A 20,720-nucleotide genomic window follows, 5' to 3' on the forward strand; every position below is an offset into this window, starting at 1 on the left:
GTATTACCTATTCCAAACTGAGAGGGTTTGTCACACTCCTTTCCCAATTGCTTAAGCAAAAATACTACAATTTGTAACCCATTATTTCCTTTCATATAGTTTTTTTGTTGCTGTTGTTATTCCTTTTTCTCTTTTTAACAAACTGCATTGGAGTAAGATCATTCTAGCTAGTCTCCATTTAACTAGATTATCAATTGTACCAAACAATGATACTTTTTGGAAATTAAACTTCACTAAAGTTAGCCAGTAGATTTTACAAATATCTGCGTCTGAAAAGTAGAGTGTATGGTGACCACAAAACATGAAGCATATGGTTAGTATACACAATATTCTAAACACAAGCTTTAAACTAAGTGTTTGGTGACTATCACAGGCATAAATATTAAACATTCCTCTATCAATTCTTTACATTTTCTACAAAGTAGACCCAATTTCAAGCCTGAAACTGAGGCTTCTACCTTTAGAAGAGTAGAAAACTTAAGTAATTGGGTAGTCCTTAAAAACACACGTAACTACATGACTAAGACACTCATTTAGAACTTTTGCCAAGATAGCCCCTCCCTTCAAAACAAACTAAGACTGACTCACGGCCCTATTTTACCTAATTTTGGAAATAAAAAATTAAATCAATTCCTAAGCATCACTTCCTCTGTCTCTGTACCCCACCATTTAAAACATTCAATCTTCAATCTGTGATCTGTCCCTCCAAAAATGGTAAAAGCCACACCAAAAAACCCTCAATATCTATCTCCAAGTTACCTACCTTGGAATAAAAAAAAAAAATCCTGGATTCAGTAATGGTAATAACCGCTGTTCTAAAATCCTGGAAAACAATAGACACAATGTCTATGGTCGCTAAGGAGCCGTCCTACTCCGTGAAACCATCTCACCTCAGGTGATCCTTTTCATCTGTGAGACCACCCCCATCTACTAGTTAGCCATCTGAGCAAAAGGGTTCGATTTTGTCTTCCTAAAGTGGGAAACTATCAATCTCCCTATATAACACGTTCCGCCCTCTGTGGCTGTTTCTCCATGTGGGGGGCGGAGGAGGAAGCCAGTAAAGTTGGTGGCAGGGTGAGGACAAAGGGCATTTTGAAACACTACTGAAGTAAACAGAAAATGAGGACAGAAAGGGGGATAAATTACAGTTCCCGCAAGGGGATAATGGCAAGAAAACGCAGATACACTTGTTTACCACCCCTTGGGTCCTATTCTTCATTACCGCCCACTGGAATGCGAAGTTGAAACTACCACTATGCAAGAAGCCCATCAAACCCCCAAAACGTCAGGTCACTGGACAGCCGCTGGAATGACCGGCTAATACCCCTTCCCCCCACCCCCAAAAGGAAGGTCCAATCCCCTAAGTGCAGGTCACTCTGCCCTCTGGGGTAGTTCCAGCCGGCGCAGAGATGATTCTGACGAGAGGGGAAAGACAGACCACCTGGCTTCCCAAACACCCTCAGCTGGGGAAACAAAACAAAGACCGCCCTCCTCCTCCTCCTCCTCCGGTAGCCACTACCCTAGCCACAGAGGCTTTCCTATTTCCCGATGCAGTCTGGCCTCCCGCCCCCGCCCCCATGACAAAGAAAAGGCACTTGGTGAGCAAGCAAGGCCTTCCTGCCTCTACGGATGGGGGGAGGGGGCTGCGAGGTGAGGAGCCCCCTCCGCTCACCCGCGCTCACTCTGGGCCCCGAAAACAGCCGAAAGCTGCGGCCTCCGCCGGGGGAAGCCTGGTCTGAGAAGGGGTGGGGGTACCTTGAAGTAGCCGCCTTCGTAGAGGGTGTTAGGGGGTCCGAAGATGGCAACCTCCCAGTTGTAGAGGTCGGACTCATCCACCAGGGTGATCCGGAAGCCCTCCACCGGTTCCTCCTGCAGGGATTTCAGCTCGAGCATCAGGGCCTTCTGCGAACTGGTCATCTGCTGCTGGGCCATCGCGGCGGCGGCGGCGGCGGCGCCGGGCCGGGGCCCCAGTCCTCACGCACCGGCCGGGCCGGACCAGGCCCCTCCCCTCCGCTCGCCCTCGGCCGGGCCGCACCGGGCCTCTCTCTTCACACACTCGGACGGCCGGACCAGGCCCCAGACGGCCCGTGGGCCGGCCGGGTTCCTCCTCACACACGACGCGGGCCGGGCCAGGCCCTTCTCCTCACACTCGGGCCGGGTTGGGGGAGGGGTAGAGGGAGTTAGAGAAATTCGCTCCGGGTCCCGGGCCTCCCCCCCCCCGGAGGGGGCCTCAGCTTGGAGCGGGGGGGGGAGAGGAGGTGGAAGCGGAGGAAGGCGGCGGAGGGCCGGAGATGGTGAGGAGACGGGGCCAAGCCAGCCCGGGAGCGCCGCGCTCGCTCGCTTTCTCGTTCTCCTCACGGGCCGCCGGGGCCGAAGGGCGCGCGGGGCCGAAGGGCGGGGGGGAGCGCGGCACGCGGGGGTCTCGCGGCGGCGGCGGCTGCGCGGGAGGAGGGGCGACAGCGGAGGAGGAGGAGGAGAAGTGCGAGAGCGCCTCGCGCCGCGGGAGCGACGGAGCCGAGAAGAAGAAGGGAGGGAGAGAGGGAGGAGGGGCGCACGTCGGGAGGGAGGGCGGCTCTCGGCGGCGGGCGGCCCGACGCGCGTGCGCGCGCCCCTCCCTCCCCAGCCCTCCTCTCCCTCCTCCTCCTCCTCCTCCCACTTCCCCGCCTCCACTCCGCCGCCCCGCGCGGCGGCGGCGCTTTGTGACGCCGGCGCGTGTTCCCCGCCCTTAAAGGGCCAAGCGGCTTGAGGACTGAGGGTGGCCGCAGGGGATGCCCTTGGCCCCAAAATGACGGTTGTGCGGCTTGAGGCCGCGGTTGCAAAGGCGTGCCCTGGAAGGGACCTCTGGTCCTAGAACTGTCATCGCCCTCCTCCCCCTCTGTGTATCCACAGGCCTCCACAGCCATCCTTGGAAGAGCCCTGATCCTCTGCAGGCCTCCACCTCCCCCCATCCCGTGACACACAATCGCGGACCCGGCACTCAGTAGGTGCTTGATGAGGATGTGCTGAGAATGTGGGTCTTATAGGTGGGAACAAGCATCCCCACATCTCTTCTGCAGGTCTAGGCCTCACGCCATTGTGTCTTTGGAGAGCAACCCACTTCAGGGGTTGGGGGACAGTTTTCCATCCGAGAGATGAGGAACGCAGATAGGCCAGTTTCTACTTCCGTTCTTAACTGCAAAGAGGAACTTGTGGAAAATAAAGAAATAATAATACAGACTGAACCTGGGTTCCTGGCCCTTTTCTCTGATTTGGGGAAAGAGCTTTGGCTATCCCCCAGTTTACCATTTGTAAAATGATGTACTTGGTTGAACTTTGACCCCCTACAGATCTTTTCAGCTTGAAAGTCCCCCTAGAACTGGGAGACTTTTAAGATAATCATGACTGAAGTGAGATGCAGAAACGGTTTGCAATCTCTATGATTTAGAATGCCCCTTTCTCTTAGGAAGGCACATCCTGTGATAACTGCCAGAATGTTTCCTAGAAAAGCCAGGATACTGTGAGTTCCTTCCACACACACTTAGAATTTTGGTATCAGAAAGATTCTTCGTTCCAACACTGGCTCCACCGTTTACATTTTATTACCTCTTCCTTTTTCATAAGCTTCTGTAAAAGAAGGTTAATTATACCTAACATAAACAATTGTAAAGATTCAGTGAGATCATCTAGATACAAAGTTGAGCACAATGGCTGACATATAGTAAATGATCCATAAGCAAGAACTTTAAAGAAAGAAAAAAAATTTTAAGGTATTGCTGTATTCTGGTTACCACCACCTCCATTTTTTAATAGACTTTTTTAAACAACAGTTTTAGATTTATAGAATAATGCAGAGGATAGTACAGAGAATTCTCATATGCCTGGCACTCAATTTCCCCTATTAATATCTTGCATTGGTATACTACATTTATTACAATTAATGAGCCAATATTGATATATTATTATTAACCGAAGTCTGTACTTACATTTCCTTAGTTTTTGCCTAATGTCCCTTTTCTATTCCAGGATCCCATCCTAGACACCGTACTATATTCAGTTTTCATGTTTTGTTAGGGTCCTCTTGACTTTGACAGCTTCCCAGACTTGATGATCTTAAAAAGTTTTGATGAATACTAGTCAAGTATGTTGTAGAATGTCCCTCAATTAGAATTTGTGATGTTTTTCTCATGAGATTAAACTGGAGTTTAGGGGATTTGGGAGGAAGATTACAGAGGTAAAATGATATTTTTATCATGTCATATCAAGGGCACATAATATCAACATGACTTATCAGTGTTGATATTGACCTCAATCACTTGGCTGAGGTAGTGTGTCAGGTTTCTCAATCCTAAAGTTACTCTTTTTACTTCCTTTGCACAGTACTCTTTAGAAGGAAGTCACTATGCACAATCCACAACGAAAGAACCCCTTTTTTGTTGTTCTTTTTTTTCTCAGAGATGAAGCTTATTCTATTTTAAAGATTCATTCCCTAGCTCTCAATTCTATTCTCCAGGTCTTGAGACCAAATTCCACTGGAATTAGAGCATGTAGCATCTTAGTCAAAGCAGCCCCTCCTCCCCAAATGATGATGTATAACTAGTTCTGACTTCCCCTCCTCCACCACTCAATTCAGGGACAAGAAGATTGCTGACCTGGAAACATGGGAGATGATGTTGACACCTTTAATAGCAAGGCTGTGAATAGATAAATAGGCAGAAAGTTCATCTTCAAAGTATTTCACCCACATAAACTCGTCATAGCCCCACCATGACCCAGAAGATGGCTGATCCCTAGCCTAAGTCGCTGGAGCATACACCTGGCACCCAAACCGGAAGCTGCTCCCTGGACTCAAACCAACTCACAAACTCATACTAAATATTCACAATGGTCATGACCCTAAGGTGGGTGGCTAATAAACATAATTCTGTTAGGGAGGCTCACAGCCTAGTGTGTTAATGGGTTGTGTACTTATGACTCCATTCTCAGGGCAGAGGAACTCAGATTCCACAGAACTTGTCTCATGCCTTTTTATCTTAGCAGGTAAGACATTGTTTATCAGTAGATTGCAACTGTGTCTTATTCATCCTTGGATCCTCAGCAACTAGCACACTGTCTGACACATTATTGACACTAAGTAATTGTTCTCATGGGCTCACAGCCAAGGTCAGGAAGATAATCAGTAATAAGGACAATGACAACAAAAAAATCACAAATTGAATCCCACTCTCAACCCCAATGTCTAATAGGGTCTCTCAGACACATAATAGGTTCTCAAAATTATAAATTCCATGACAGCAGGTCTTGTTCACAACCATATACAAGCTACTATAGTGTTTGGCACATAGTGGGTATTCAAAACATATTTGTCAAAGAATAAATGACAGAAACAGCTTTCTGTAGCTTTTTCATAGTTTCATAATGACAGGTAGGGTGACAACTGATTGGTGCCCTCTGGTGGCAAAGAAAACACATTTACCCTCAGTCTCCATGGCATTACCTAGTACTCTCCAACCAGGGCTCTACTGAAGAATCTATTACCATTCTTCCAAAAAGAAAAGATGTGGAAATCTTGTTAAGATAAGTGAAAAGGAGGGGTATTTGTTTTATAAAGCTTAATTCTGACCTTATAGAGTAACTTTTTAAAAGGGGCCACAATTTTTGTTCATTCTGCATATGTTAACACATGTAGGTCTTGAATAGTGCTCTTAAGGAGCCACAATCTTCCTTTAACGACAACAGCTAACATTTGCTATGCATCAGCATGTGACAGACTCTTCACTTGCAGTAAATCCCATTTAATTTTCACTAAAGTCCTTGACATGGTCATTACTAGAGTACTTATTTTGTTGCGTATATTAAGGCTTAGAGAGGTTGAGAAAGTTACCCAAGGTCCCCCATCCAGTGAGTGAATGGCAGAACCTGAAGTTGATCCTTGGCCATCCTACTTTTTGTAACTGCTTTTAACCACCATGCTGTAATGTCCCTAGTTCCTAGTCTAAGGTGCCCAGAGCATTCCATACATACCATATCACCCCCAGTGCTATACTGCAACTATTTGTTTGCATTTTTCTCCCAGCCTCTGAGGTACTCTTAAGAAAGAGTCATTCATTCATTCAACAAATACTTATTGAGTACCTGCTATGGGAGAGGCCTTGTGCTAAATGCCAAGGATACAGTAGCCAATGAGACAGAAATCATTGGGCACTGCCCTCCTGGAGCTTACATTCTAGTGGCTGAGACAGAAACAGACAAAAACAAGTAATTAGTACACAAATAGTATCATTAGTTTTGGCGAATACTAACAAAGGTGATTAAATGGAGGGCCTAAGACTAAAACGGTTGGGGTGGATGTGATTTTAAATGGAGGCAAGGTCAGAAGAAACTGAGGTTACATATAAGTGAATAGAAGGACCAGCTTGTGAAATGTGAAGGCAAGAGCATTATTCATCATGTCTTATTTATCTTTATCCTTGACAGCACAGGGCTTGACACTTCTTAAGTGTCATCCAGTGTGGAATGAACAGTTAACTAATCTGTCTCACCCCTTTGGTCTTCCCCAGACTTCAATGGTAGTGCTGCCTCCTCTCAGTCAATTCAAATTCAAATCATGCTTCAAGATTTAGCACAAGCCTCATCTCCTCCGAAAACTTCCTTAACAATCAAAACAAAAAAAGACAAATGAACTTATTTACAAAACAGAAACAGACTCACAGACATAGAAAACAAACTTACAGTTACCAGGAGGGAAGGGGACGGAAAGGGATAAATTGGGAGTTTGAGATTTGCAGATACTGACTGGTCTGTATAAAATAAATAAACAAGTTTACACTTTATAGCACAGAGAACCATATCTTGTAGTAGCTTAAGGTGAAAAAGAATATGAAAACGAATATATGTATATTCATGTATGACTGAAGCATTGTGCTGTACACTAGAAGTTGACACAACATTGTAAACTGACTATACTTAAAAAAAAAGTGAAAAAAACAGAAAAAGTAAAAAAAAAAAAAAAGGAGAAAGAAAATGCTACACTGTAAAGGATATTATTGGGATAATTGCCAAAATATGAATATGGGCTTTATATAATAGTATTGAATCAAGGTTAAATTTCCTGAATTTTATAATTGTATAATGATTATGTAAGAGATCATCCTTATTCCGAGGAGAGACATGCCAAAGTACTTAGGGATGTGTACAACAGATTCTTAAATGATTCTGCTAAATAATAAAACTTAAATACACAAAGACAAAACAAACTTGGCAAAACACTAAGTTATGACGGGTAGGGGAAGGGTATGTGGTCGTTCATCATCATCATCATATTATTATTATTTTCATCATATTATTATTGCAACGTTTCAGCAGATTTGGAAAATTTAATAAACTGGGTAAAAGCTATTACAATACAGTCATCTAGGCACAAGATGATGTGACTTGGACTAAACTTGGCAGTGAAGACAGAGAAGAGTGAATAAATTCAAGATATATTTTGGAGGTAGAACCCACGAGATTGGTCAATTGATGAGAAAAGGAGAGGAATCACTGGCGTAAATAAACAAACCCTCCCAAGAGGGCCCAAACTAGCTCCGCCCTTCCCCTTTCGACCCAAGCGGAGGAAGTGAGGAAAAGGAAGCGACAGCCAGCTTACCGGCAGGCTTCCGGTCTGGCGTCGCAAAGAGGCCGTAAATCGGAGCGCCTTCTTTGGCTCCTCCCCCATAACGGGCGGTCCTGAAGAGTGACAGAAACCAATGGCGAGCGACTTGTAGGGGATTTACCCAATGGCTCTAGAGCTGGGCGGAGTCCTATGCCACGAGGCACGCTGACGCTAGTGCCGGCCTTTCTCCCGTGGCGTGGGCATTTCTGCCAACGTGGGAAGTTGCGCAGAGCAAGTAGACTTTAAACCCAAAGTGCGACAGCGAGACCGGAGGGATGGGGCCCGCACCTGCGGGAGCGCAGCATCGCGGAACTGCTGGGGAGCCGGAGGTGGGTGAGCCATCTCGGTGGAAGGAAGGCGCAACGTGCCGGAGATGGCAGAGCCTGACAGCTTGCCAGTAAGGAGCACGAGGGCGGTCCCTTCTGAAGGAGGCCTATTTCCCCCGATGCTTCTAGCCCGGGGGCGTTGAGACAGTCAGAGTTGCTAAGGGAGATGGAACTTGGCTGTATCTGGATAAAAGCAGTAAAACTTACTGAGCTTCTCTCTTCGTTAACTCTACACCTTGAAGCTGAAAAGACACAGCCCCTACCCCCACTCCCATCCCCACCGCGTGGCTTGGGTCTTTTCCCTTACCAGGTCCTCCTGACGTTGGGCGGGATCTTTTCCCCTCTTGTGTCTATTTCTTTGCTCCCCACAGGGTGGCGCTCCCAGAGCGCTCCAATAAGGCTCTCCCGGGTGTGGGACGGTGGAGGGGGGCAGGGCCCAGTGCTGTACGGGAGAAAATTTGGGATCTCAAAGACAAGGGTTGGAAGTCTGCTGACAGTATAGGCATGCCAGCTGTGGAACCTCGAGCTCACGTGTCCGTTTTCTGCTAGGATTATTGTGAGGCTTGGATGATTTACTGAGTATATCCTTCAGAACCAGTAGGCACTTTCCATCATTGAGCACTTAATGTGTACTGATACAGTCAGGGCTTCCTAGGGTGGTGTGTGTGCATGTGCTTGCGCGTGTGCGTAACCTGGCAAGGTCTGGTTAGAGCAAGAGTGGAAATGGCATTTGTGAAGTCCCAGGACTAACCCAGCAGCAGAGGAACCTCCTGGTACCTGGAAATACAAGAAGCTCAGGCATTGCTTCCAGCAGGGCCCAGTCAACTACCACACCTACCAACTCCAAGCAGAGTCCATGCTTGTGCCGTTAGGTAGATAGGGAGCCCTCACCTCAAGGAGTTTTAAGTCTAGAGCTCAGTAATGTTCTTTTAAGTAACAATTATTCTGGGTTTTACACAATCTGACTCCTATTCAAATGAGAGACCAGGAGCAAGTGAAGCCTTTACCCACATCCTATCATGGTAGCATGTCAGGCAATGGATGAGGGCTATCTGATCTCACACGGGCTTCTCCCTCTCACTGGCCACAGGTGATGGAGTCAGCTCTGGAAGGCACAGGCAAGGAGGGGAAGAAGGAATCCTCAAAGAAGCATACCATGGCTGGGTCTCCAGTGGAGGGCCTCCTGCAGCCTGTGAAACTCAGCCGGGCAGAACTGTACAAGGAACCGACCAATGAGGAGCTGAATCGCCTTCGCGAGACTGAGAGTCTGTTCCATTCCAGCCTGCTTCGTCTACAGGTACTGTTGGGTGGCTGGGTTTTGGGTCAGAAGGGTGGACCTGAGCCCCTGAGGCAGAAGTACTCTCCCCTGCCCCTTCTTACAGGTAGAGGAGCTACTAAAGGAAGTGAAGCTGTCAGAGAAGAAAAAGGAGCGGATTGATGCTTTCCTTAGGGAGGTCAACCAGAGGATCATGAGGGTGCCCTCAACCCCTGAGACAGAGGTAAGGCAGGTAGCGGGGGGAACCGGAAAGCCCAGAAGTCCTCAGGGTCCTTGCTATTCTCTGAAGTGGATGGGGTGCTAAGGAGCTCATTCTCACTGCCAGGGAGCTCAGCTGGGAGTGCAGTCAATCATGTATTCATTCATTCAGCAAATACTTATGTTCCTTGCAGTGGTTGTATTCTTAGGATACATCAGTGAACAAAGCAGCCTATGTTCTGGTGTTGGGCTTATGGGCATTAGATAAGGAACATGACAGACAGTGTTAGAAGGTGATAAGAACTATGGAAAAGGAAGAAGGGTAAGGTAAGGGGATTATGGGAGTATCAGGATGGGAGTGGTTTGCAACTTTAAGTAGGGTAGTTGAGGCAGGCCTTATTGAAGTGGCATTTGTATTAAGGAGTCAGCCATAGAGATCTAAGGGAGGAAGAGCATTCCAGGAACTGGAAACAGTAAACCTAAAGGCTCATCGGTAGGAGCAGGTCTGGTACATTCCTTGGAATGAATGAGGGGAAGATAGCAGGAGGTGAGTTCAGAAAGACAATGGAGGAAGGGGGCATATCATGCAGGGCCCTGTGCATCAAAACAAAGACTTCGGCAGCTGTTGTTCTGGGTAAGATGGGGAAGAACTTCAGGGTTGTTTTTGTTTTTTGTTTTGTTTTTTTGTAAATTGGTGATGTGATCTAACTTCAGTTTTAAAAAATTCATTCAGGCTGTTGTGTTAAAAGTAGAATGGGGGGAGCGGGGCAAATATTATACCAGGGAGACTAGTTAGGAACCTGTTACGGAGTGATCTGCTGAAAAATGGCTCAGACCAGGGGAGAGCAGTAGAGAAGTGGTTAGTGTCTGGATACATTTTGGAAGCGAAATAGGTGTTTTTAACAGAGATGAGTCAAGGTGATTTAAATGTTTTTGACTTCAGCAGCTAGTATGGAGTTGCCTGAATGGGGAAGACATATTTATAGGAAGATCAGGAGTTTGGTTTCAGACATTTTGACATTTTGAATTTGAAATATCTACTACACATCAAGGGGACATGTTCAGAAGGCAGTCAAATTAATATGTGTCACTGTCTCTATCCCCACAGCTGAGCAACCAGGCATGGCTCCCAGTAGGGGTTCGAGTCCCCCTCCACCAAGTGCCCTATACTGTGAAGGGCTGTTTCCGCTTCCTGCCTCCAGCCCAGGTCACTGTTGTGGGCAGTTATCTTCTGGGCACCTGCATCCGGCCGGACATTAATGTGGATGTGGCACTGACCATGCCCAGGGTGAGGTCCAGAGTTTGGGGAATGGAGGTCTGCCATTTCACCACCTACAAGTCCCCCAACCCCTCTTTTTCCCACCTACCACTTGCCAGGGGATTGGAATCAGGACAACCACTACAGCTGTCCTGAGGGAGATTAGATGTGCCTTCTGGAACTTTGCCTTCCACATCCAATGTGGTGTTGCTAACCTTGGCTTGGGCATTCTGGCCAGCAAAGGATGCCTGGGCTTCTAAGCTGTGCCTCTCACCTTGGCTTCATCTTGGCCCCCAAGCTCTCCAGCAATAAGCACTTAAGTGACTGGCCGTTTGTCTCTTCCCCTGACCCCCTCCAGGAGATCCTACAGGACAAGGATGGGCTGAACCAGCGCTACTTCCGTAAGCGTGCCCTCTACCTGGCCCACCTGGCTCACCACCTGGCCCAAGACCCACTCTTTGGCAGTGTTCGCTTTTCCTACACCAATGGCTGCCACCTGAAGCCCTCGCTGCTGCTGCGGCCGCATGGTAGGCGGCACACATGGGGTGGAAGGCACAGTATGGGGTGACGGATCTGGTGAGTGAGGCACACGTGCCTCAAGTCCACGGTGAGAGGCTTGTGCCTCAAATTTGAGAGGAAAGGTATAGGGACCTCAAGGTATAGGTGGGAGGCTATGGGGCCCTCAGATGGAGGGGATGGTGCAGGGACTCCTCTGGCTCCAGGGGGCTGCAGAATCTGAGCATCTCCTGTCTCCCCCCAGGGAAGGATGAGCACCTGGTCACTGTACGTCTGCACCCATGTCCTCCACCTGACTTCTTCCGCCCCTGCCGCCTGCTGCCATCTAAGAACAACGTGCGCTCTGCCTGGTACCGAGGGCAGAGTCCTTCAGGGGATGGTGAGCAGGCACTGGTATCAAGGTGGAGCTGGAGGGAAGGGTGTTGCAGGTGCTTCTCCTCTCATGACTTCCCCTTTCCTCCCACAGGTGGTCCAGAGCCCCCCACCCCCTACTATAATACATGGGTCCTGCAGGACACAGCCCTTGAGTCCCATGTGCAGCTGCTATCAACCGTGCTGGGCTCAGCCTCGGGGCTGAAGGATGGTGTGGCACTTTTGAAGGTCTGGCTGCGGCAGCGGGAACTGGACAAGGTGAGTTGGTTGGGAGTGGCCTAGTTTCCCTGGCTCTCCGAGTGGTGGGCTGGCTCTGAGCTCCAGCCTCTCCCTCCTTCTCTCCATCAGGGACTGGGAGGGTTCAGCGGGTTCCTTGTCTCCATGCTGGTTGCCTTCCTCGTGTCCACACGCAAGATCCACACCACCATGAGTGGCTACCAGGTCCTGAGAAGCATCCTGCAGTTTCTGGGTGAGGCAGCTGGAAAGGCCCAGGGTTCCACTCATCCCCATCAGGGATCATTTGGTTTCTTATCCTCAGTCAGATGAGCAAGCCGAATCCCAGAGGCAGGCAGTTGCAGCCACCTGTCCAGAGGGTGGGTGTCACGAGGGAGGGACCCTAGGGAGGGGGATACCTTCTGACACACCCATCTTCTCTGGTTCACTTCAGCCACCACAGACCTGACGGTCAATGGGATCAGTTTATGCTTCAGCTCAGATCCGTCCTTGGTGAGTAGGGCGGTGCTGAGTGGGCAGTACTGAGTCTGGGCAAGGAGGCCTAAGATAAGGACCCAGCCGTGACTGGCTTCTCTCTCCTGCTCCCAGCCAGCCCTGGCTGACTTCCACCAGGTCTTCCCTGTTGTCTTCCTGGACTCCTCAGGCCGTCTCAACCTCTGTGCTGATGTCACTGCCTCCACTTACCGCCAGGTACCAGTTGTCCCCCACTCCTGGGTTCCCCAGATGTCTCAGCCCAGACCCTGTCCCTTCTGCCAGCCCCGGAACACCAGAAACTCCTCTCCAGAGACCTTTGGTCGGGCATGTCTCTGGTTTTGAGCCCTTGGTTCATTGAGTGGAGGGGTGCAGTGCTGGTGGTCTCACATGGGAGTTCCCTCCTTACTCTGTGGCCCCAGGTGCAGCACGAGGCACAGCTGTCTATGGTGTTGCTGGACAGCAGAGCTGACGATGGGTTCCAGCTGCTGCTGATGACTCCCAAACCCATGATCCGGGCTTTTGACCACATACTGCAGTAAGTTTAGGGGTGGCAGGATATGTCAGTGAGTCCTGTTTTCCTGGGCTAGTGATGGGGTAGACATCCTCAGGCAGGTGCTCAGATCTTCCTTGTGGTGGTGGGAGTGATACTTGGGGCCAGCAGTACCTGATTCCCCCTCTTTGTTTCTCTCTGTCCCCTCCCCACCACCTCCAGTCTCCGTCCTCTGAGTCGCCTGCAGGCAGCATGTCATCGGCTGAAGCTGTGGCCAGAGTTGCAGGATCATGGTGGGGACTATGTCTCAGCTGCTTTGGGTCCGCTAACCACCCTCCTGGAGCAGGGTCTGGGGTCCCGGCTGCACCTGCTGGCCCATTCTCGGCCCCCAGTCTCAGAGGTGAGGTGTGTGGGTTGGGGAGTTTGTGGGTCTGAGGAGGTTAGACCCAGGGTCCTGGGGCATACAGAAGACACCATCCCTCTGGCTAGAAGGAGTTTCCAGACCAAGTTGGGGGATTGGGGGTTGAGCTCAGCTTTTCTACACCCTACAGTGGGACATCAGCCAGGATCCACCAAGGCACAGAGACTCTGGGGTCCTGACCCTGGGATTGCTTCTTCGGCCTGAAGGGCTGACCAGTGTTCTTGAGCTGGGTCCAGAGGCCGACCAGCCTGAGGTGAGGAGCTCTGGGGTCTCAGGGAGGAATTGGCCCTGTTCTGGGAAGCCAAGTACGTGCACTGGAAGGAGCAGGGTGGATTGTCCTCATGCCACCTGGATTCAGGCTGTTGGGAGATTTCTGATGGAGCTCTTCTTTGTTGTTTTCTCCCACTACCCCTTTCCTCTCCCCAGGCTGCTGACTTCCGCCAGTTCTGGGGATCTCGCTCCGAGCTTCGGCGTTTCCAGGATGGAGCCATTCGGGAAGCTGTGGTCTGGGAGGCAGCCTCTATGGCCCAGAAACGCCTTATCCCCCACCAGGTGGTCACTCACCTCTTGGCACTGTGAGTTTTAGCATCTGAATGCTGGAAGGCAACTGTGGGCTGGAGAGCCTTTTGAGAGGGTCTGGTCCAAGCTTTTGGGATAAGCAGCTTACAACAGCGGCTCACTCCATGGCCCCCAATGTCTACACTGTGCACCTTTTTCAGCCATGCTGACATCCCAGATACCTGTATCCACTATACGGGGGGCCTCCTGGACACACTGATCCAAGGCCTGAAAGAGGTGAGGGCCCTGGTTCAGGGCTGGGGTCAAGGCTAGGGGATCTATGTGGCTGGATTGGGTGGGGAGTTGGGTGAACACTTGCCACTTCAGCCAGGCTGTGATTCCGCGAGTGTCCAGCAGGGGGCCCTCTGGCTCTGCAGCAGCCTGAGCCAGGGTTGTATCCCAGGCAGTGGGGCGGTTCTGTACCCACCTGCCTTCTTGACTATCTTTTCCCTCTCAGACTTCCAGCACAGGTGAGGAGGCTCTGGCAGCTGCAGTGCGTTGCTATGATGACCTTAGCCGCCTGCTGTGGGGACTGGAAGGTCTCCCGCTGACTGTGTCTGCCGTGCAGGGAGCTCACCCAGTGCTGCGCTACACTGAGGTGAGGTGCAAGGGGCAGGGAGCCCTTTCTGCTTGGTGATACCTACCTCTGCTCCACTCTCCCAGTGTTCTCCCTTCCAACTTCCTGATTTGGGGCACTTCCTCCCAGTCCCAGGCCTCTCCCTCAGCCCCCTTCTTCCACAGGTGTTCCCACCAACCCCAGTCCGGCCAGCCTACTCCTTCTATGAGCACCTGCAAGAGCGGGCCTCGCTGTTGCCCCGGCCTGACAAGCCCTGTCCGGCCTATGTGGAGCCCATGACTGGTGAGGGGGCTCCTGCGAGGGGGTGAGAGGGACCGTTCTCACCCAAGGCTGCAGTCTGAGACCTCTCACTCTTCTCCACAGTGGTTTGTCACCTGGAGGGCAGTGGTCAGTGGCCACAGGATGCTGAGGCCATACGGAGAGTCCGTGCTGCCTTCCAGCTGCGCCTGGCAGAGCTGCTGACGCAACAGCATGGGGTGCAGTGCCAGGCCACGGCCACGCACACCGATGTCCTCAAGGTTAGGCTGCTGCAGGGCTGGGATACCCGGGGAGGGAGGGTATGGGATGTCAGGGGGCTCCAAGCTGACACGTACCTCCTATCTCGTATCCTCTTCCAACAGGATGGGTTTGTGTTCCGGATTCGTGTGGCCTATCAGCGGGAGCCCCAGATCCTGAGGGAGACGCGGAGCCCCGAGGGGATGATCTCACTGAGGGACACCCCCGCCTCTCTCCGCCTTGAGAGGGACACGAGGCAGTTGCCCCTGCTCACCAGCGCCTTGCATGGGTATGGGCATCCCCACAGGCTCCTATGTCTGAAGACCCTTTCTTGGTGCCGTTCTGCCCTCCTGGCCGTCTGTCTCTCTGGGAGGCCAGTTAGAGATAGGAGTTCTGGAGTCAGAGAAGTTCTAGAATCCTAGCCCTGCCACTTCTCTGGCTCTGTCCCTTGGGCAGGATCTGGTCTGAATCTATTTTTCTCATCTGTAAAGTGGGAATCAGGCTAGGACCAACCTCTTGGGGTATTAGTTAGGGAGATGTAAGATTATACATGTGATGCATCAGCACAGAGGCCAAGGTTGGGTAACAGTTGAATAAACAGCAGCAGTGGGGCTGAAAGTAGTAGTAGCAGAACCACCGCTGAAAGGGTAGTGCTGAGTGTCTGAGTCTCATTGCCACTGCCCTCCTCTCCCCACAGACTCCAGCAGCAGCACCCAGCCTTCTCGGGTGTGGCTCGGCTGGCCAAACGGTGGGTGCGTGCCCAGCTTCTGGGAGAGAAGCTCACCGATGAGAGTCTGGACCTGGTGGCTGCTGCCCTTTTCCTGCACCCTGAGCCTTTCACCCCTCCCAGGTGATTCCTTCCACCCTTTCCCTAGCCAGAAATTTCCCCCTGGGGCCAGCTTTCATCCTTCACACTGCACCTTCAGTCCACATGGGAGAGGTGGCTGAACCAAAGGGACAGACAGGGATCTGAGACCTAGCCACCCCGCCGCAAACCACACCAAGGGGTCTAGGCTCCTTAGACCATGGGGAGCCTGGGGATGTGTGGCTGGGTCCCAGACACTTTGCTCACTCCTTCCTCTCAGCTCCCCACAGGTGGGCTTCCTTCGGTTCCTTTTCCTGGTATCGACCTTTGATTGGAAGAACAACCCCCTTATTGTCAACCTCAACAATGAGCTCACTGGTAAGTCGTAGGATGGAGGTCAGACTACTGGAACAACTACCCTTTGTGGATTGCAGAGTAGGGCAGGCAAGGGTTTTCCCTGTCAGTCTGTTAGGTTTTTCTCTCTGCCTCTCTGATCCCATGTATCTCCTCCTGACCCTGAATGCCTGGGGGCTGGGAATTGTTAAGGAGGAAGAGGACCAGCCTTTAGGGAGCTCTGAGACCAGAGATGTGGTTTGCCCACGTGATGATCAGAAACAGAGTGGACTGGGGGTGTTAAGCAGGCTACCTGGGGGTCTCTGAAGGGAAGAGGATGGTGGAATAGGACTCTGAACACCAGGTGAGAAGTCATATGGTGGAAGCAGGGAACCGTTCAGGTTAGAATAGATGCCTAGACCTCTTAGGGGGTAGGAGTGATCATGTCTGGTGGTAACATGAGGAGCTCCTGGTGCCAGCAGAGAGGAGGGTATCAGCTTTCTAATTCCCCAGGTGTGTGGGAGCCCAGGGTAGGAGGGGGCCAGGGGCAGGCCTCAGCTTGTGCAGGCCCGGAAACCAGACTGGAGTGCCTGGCAGTGGAAAATTCTGTCTCTGGGCTGAGGCTGAGAGTTTAATGCCCTGCCCAATTGAGGTAGATGCAGGGTCCTTTTCATCACTTTTTCCACTTCCGGGAAGGGTTTTGGGTTTTGGAAAATCCCTGGGATGGGCCACTGCCGAGTGTATAGTAGGAGGACCTGGGGCAGTGGAGGGTGTCTGGGTGAGAGGGGCAGGCTGACCCAGGACCCCCTCTTATCCACAGTGGAAGAGCTGGTGGAGATCCGCAGTGTCTTCCTGGCAACTCGGACACAACTCCCCGTCATGGTTATCATTACCCCGCAGGATCGCAAAAGCTCTATATGGACACAGGATGGACCCTCGCCCCAGGTTTAACCTCATTCCTGCTCCCAAATGTGTGGCCTTCTCCCTCAAGGAAAAAGGCGGCTCAGCTTGAGCTAAGAGAGACCTGTGGTCAAGCCTGACCTACCTGATGTGTGTGTACCCCTCAGATCTTACAACAGCTTGTGATCCTGGCAGCTGAGGCCTTGCCTGTCCTAGAGAAGCAGCTAATGGACCCCCGGGGGCCTGGAGATATCAGGGTAAGCCCCTGACTCCAGGAGTTCCAGGGATTCTGCCTTTGAACTGTGGAAGTCCGGAGCTCTAGGGGCCCTCACAGAATGCTCAGCCCCTTGTTTGGTGAGACTGATTTGGAGAAGGTATTGCAGCTGCCCACAGTGCCTGGCAGTGGTGGAGCCTGGAGGAGAGCCAGGGTCCTGGCCCCGTTCAGGCCTGGTGCTTCTAGCCTGCCTTCCTCTTGCTGGACCCAGGCTGGCACCAGCTGGGTCTGGGTGTTCCCACCTTCCAGTGAGCATTTGGAGCCATAATGGGAGTGGGTGTCAGACAAAAAGGAAGGAGGGAACCGAGGTGGGCATGGGGAGGGGTTTTGTGGTCCAGCTCCCAAGTTGGCACTGCTGAGCCCTCCCTACCCTTCTTCAGACAGTGTTCCGGCCACCCTTGGACATGTATGATGTGCTGATCCGCCTGTCTCCCCGCCACATCCCCCGGCACCGCCAGGCTGTGGACTCACCAGCTGCCTCCTTCTGCCGTGGGCTGCTCAGTGAGCCGGGCCCCTCATCCCTGATGCCTGTCCTGGGCTACGATCCTCCTCAGCTCTATCTGGCACAGCTCAGGGTAGGTCCTCAAGGGCTGATGGACCATGGAGTGGGGACTTCTAGGTGGAGCTGGGGCCATGGAAGTGGCTCTAAGGTGCCCACCTGTCATCTTGTCTCTGTCCTGCCCTTTCCTAGGAGGCTTTTGGGGACCTGGCCCTTTTCTTCTATGACCAACATGGTGGAGAGGTGATCGGTGTCCTCTGGAAGCCCACCAGCTTCCAGCCCCAGCCCTTAAAGGTGTGCTGGCTGATAATGATTGTCCATTCCTGAGCGTGTACATTTGTTCCACGTGGGCATGTGTGTCTGTGTGTCAGGTGTGAAGCGTGTGTGTCTTGGTGTCTCTGGGTGTGCCTCTGTGACACCTCACTCCACATTTCTCTGATTCCCCCAGGCCTCCAACACAAAGGGGCGCATGGTGGTGTCTCGAGGTGGGGAGCTGGTGATGGTGCCCAATGTAGAAGCCATCCTGGAGGACTTTGCTATCCTGGGCGATGGCCTGGTGCAGGCTGTGGAGGCCCGAAGTGAGAGGTGGACAGTGTGATTGCCAGCTCAGGAGCAAGCTGTAGGTGGATGACAGGACTTCAGACCTCTGGAGCAAGATGTCAATGGTGTGAGCACCCTCACTGCAAATGGACCCTCACACGTGCTGGCCTGAACACACTGAATTGTCCTCAATAATGCCCTGTCCCAATTTTCTGTCGGATGCCCCAGCACTGGGCAGGGGCCATGGTGCCTTGTGGGGTCCTCTGGGCCTGACTGTCTGAATGCCCAGAAGAGGAGTGGGAGCCAGCTCAGAGGGAACTGAACGAACCCAGGAGATCCATCTGCTTGCCAGCCTGGCCTGGGCCTTTTTTTTTTTTTTTTTTTTTTTCCTAGGCTGCTCCAGAAGCCCAGAGAGGAGGCTATGTGCCCAGGGCTGTGGTTCTGTGCCCTCTCCTTTGCCAGAATGTGTGCCTAGACCTCAGTATGCTCTTTGGTGCAGAGTCAGGCCTTTAAATGGGGCCCAGAGAAGGTGTGGCACTGCCTGAGGGTCACAGAGCACCAGCACTGAGCAATGAAGAGGGGGGCTGCGTGGGATGAATAGTCCACATTGAAGGGGCACAATGCCCTCCTGTGTTGGTCCTGCTGGTCCTGGTCCTGGATGGTGACATGGGAAAGCACAGAGGACAGGAAGGGAAGGGGTGAGGGGAACTGGTGGTCCCCCATCCAGGAGAGATGCAGAAAGCACTGAGTGCTGCCCTGGCCTCTGTGTCCGAGCCTCTTGGGCTCTGTGCCCCCGCAGTGGGGGTGTAGGGACCCAAGCCCTGCTCTCCAGGAACTCCCAGTGCCCTGGGGGAGGGGATGCTGCCTCCTTTCAGCCGGGTCCACACCCCTCTTCCGGCTGCCTCTCCCTAATCCTGGCTGTTTTTCCAGAGTCAGCTCAAACAGTGCCTCCTCCTTAAACCCTTCCCTGGCCCCCAGCCTAGGGTGCTCTTTCTCTCTGAAACATGAGAGCCTGTTCAGTTTCCTCTGCATCACGTACATTGGTGTCAACTCTCCTGTTGTCTTAAACTCTGATTTAAATTAAACAACTTTGTTTCCCCATGTTCTTGGCTTGTCTTCCTTTTCCACATGGTTTTGACCTTGTCTCCAAAATGTAAGCTCTTTGGGGGCCGGGACCATGTTTGAACATAGATTTCTTGGCATCTTTGTGGCACCCGTATAGTGCTCTGCTCAAGTAGGATACAGGTGTGTGCAGAAGAGGCATGTGCAGATGGAGGGCAGGGAAGGACACCAGAAGACATCAAGGAAAAGAGAATCATAATTTGTGATCGCTGCCTAGAATGAGTAGGGTGATGGTGAAAGACAGGCCTGAGAGTTAATAAAAAGTAGACGTTTATTGAGTGCCTGCCTAATAAGCCTTGGGCACCCTTTGTTATTTTACATATCTTACGTATTGAAATGGATCATACAATCCTACCAGCCCTATGAAGCACCTGCTTATCCTCATGATCCTCATTTTAACAGGTTCAGTGCCAGCAGTGGGCCAGTTTGTAGAGGGCAACGGCTTCATCCTGAAGATGCTTGGCCATACAATGGGGCTCTGGTCTCCAATTTTGTCCCAATTCTGTTACTCTTTGTGAACCTATGCCAGTCTCTGTCACTGTCATGGGTCAGCTTGGCCTGGGGTTGAAATTAGCATAGCAAATTGGCTGTGTGAACTGAGGTCTGCATCCATCTCTACCTGTGCTGTTCATTCATGACCTCCAGACCTCAGTGTGCCAGGGTGTATTTTCACTGAAAGAGAGGCAGCCCCAGGCCTCACTGAGCTCTGCAGTCTGTGGCTGTCCCTGGCTTCTCAGCCTCCCCTTTCCTTGGTCCCTCACACAACTTGTCCACAGTCCCTCCGTGGGCAGGGGATGCTGGCTAGTTTCATCCCCAGGCCCATCCCTTCCTTCACAAACCCAGAGCAGGGCAGAGGTGGAATCTGCTCCTAGGCAAGTCGGTGGCTCCAAGAAGTGCAGACCCCAGTCCCAATCAGAAGAATGAGCCTTGGCCCTGGTACCTCCTCATGTGATCCTAGGCAAGTCACTTCCCCTTTCTGGGCTCAGCCTCCCCATCTGTAAAATGAGCCAGATAATGGTTTTGTCAAGTGTGGCAAGGGAAGGGGGTAGATCACTCAGAAACCCAAGGAGCTGCACCATACCTTCTGTGCTCCCTTCAGGTTGGGGAGTTGGGGGAGCAGGAAGCCCACGCTCCAATTTCAATGCCTGCTCCAACCTGTTGTCCTTGGGATTTTCTCTGGGAAGTAGGTGAGGAGGCTGGTGTGGTCTAACGTGACTTTGGGGGATGGGGGGGTGGCATGAGGAGCTAGAACCTCAGGGGAAGGGAAGAAGAACAGCTTAGAAGGAACTCGTGCGGGAGCAAGGGTGTTCAGGGGGATGTGGGTGACACAGTCCATGGGTGCGTCTGCCCCTGTGGGCCTCTACATTTAACTTTGCAGGTGGACGCAGATGGGTGTGTCTGCATCTGTTGTATGCTGTGATT

General features: G+C 51.7%; 2 protein-coding genes across 3 annotated transcripts in view; one reads left to right on the plus strand and one right to left on the minus strand.

Annotated features, from left to right (window-relative positions):
- Window positions 1-1,932, minus strand: part of UBE2R2 (ubiquitin conjugating enzyme E2 R2) — an 89,582-nt gene extending 87,650 nt beyond the window's left edge. Inside the window, exon 1 of the mRNA XM_074363163.1 lies at window positions 1,756-1,932. Coding sequence (XP_074219264.1) covers window positions 1,756-1,932 — 177 coding nt within the window. The remainder of the gene's footprint in view (window positions 1-1,755) is intronic.
- Window positions 1,933-7,726: 5,794 nt separating this feature from the next.
- Window positions 7,727-19,277, plus strand: NOL6 (nucleolar protein 6). 2 transcript variants are annotated; one of them, XM_010967381.3, is made up of 26 exons: window positions 7,727-8,027; window positions 9,047-9,253; window positions 9,339-9,455; window positions 10,539-10,718; window positions 11,047-11,215; window positions 11,449-11,583; window positions 11,671-11,834; window positions 11,925-12,045; window positions 12,244-12,302; window positions 12,399-12,500; window positions 12,704-12,819; window positions 12,997-13,174; window positions 13,326-13,448; window positions 13,622-13,770; window positions 13,915-13,990; window positions 14,211-14,351; window positions 14,495-14,612; window positions 14,694-14,848; window positions 14,951-15,114; window positions 15,523-15,675; window positions 15,911-16,008; window positions 16,784-16,908; window positions 17,031-17,120; window positions 17,518-17,712; window positions 17,829-17,930; window positions 18,085-19,277. In XM_010967381.3, exons 1-26 carry the CDS (start codon window positions 8,004-8,006, stop codon window positions 18,232-18,234), a joined length of 3,411 nt encoding a protein of 1,136 aa, XP_010965683.1. In that variant the 5' UTR covers window positions 7,727-8,003; the 3' UTR covers window positions 18,235-19,277. The 2 variants fall into 2 exon arrangements, with proteins under 2 accessions (XP_010965683.1, XP_010965682.1); XM_010967380.3 differs by having other exon boundaries at window positions 7,728-7,959.
- Window positions 19,278-20,720: the final 1,443 nt, after the last annotated feature.

Source organism: Camelus bactrianus, chromosome 4 (genome assembly GCF_048773025.1).
Source record: "Camelus bactrianus isolate YW-2024 breed Bactrian camel chromosome 4, ASM4877302v1, whole genome shotgun sequence".
Taxonomy (NCBI): domain Eukaryota; kingdom Metazoa; phylum Chordata; class Mammalia; order Artiodactyla; family Camelidae; genus Camelus; species Camelus bactrianus.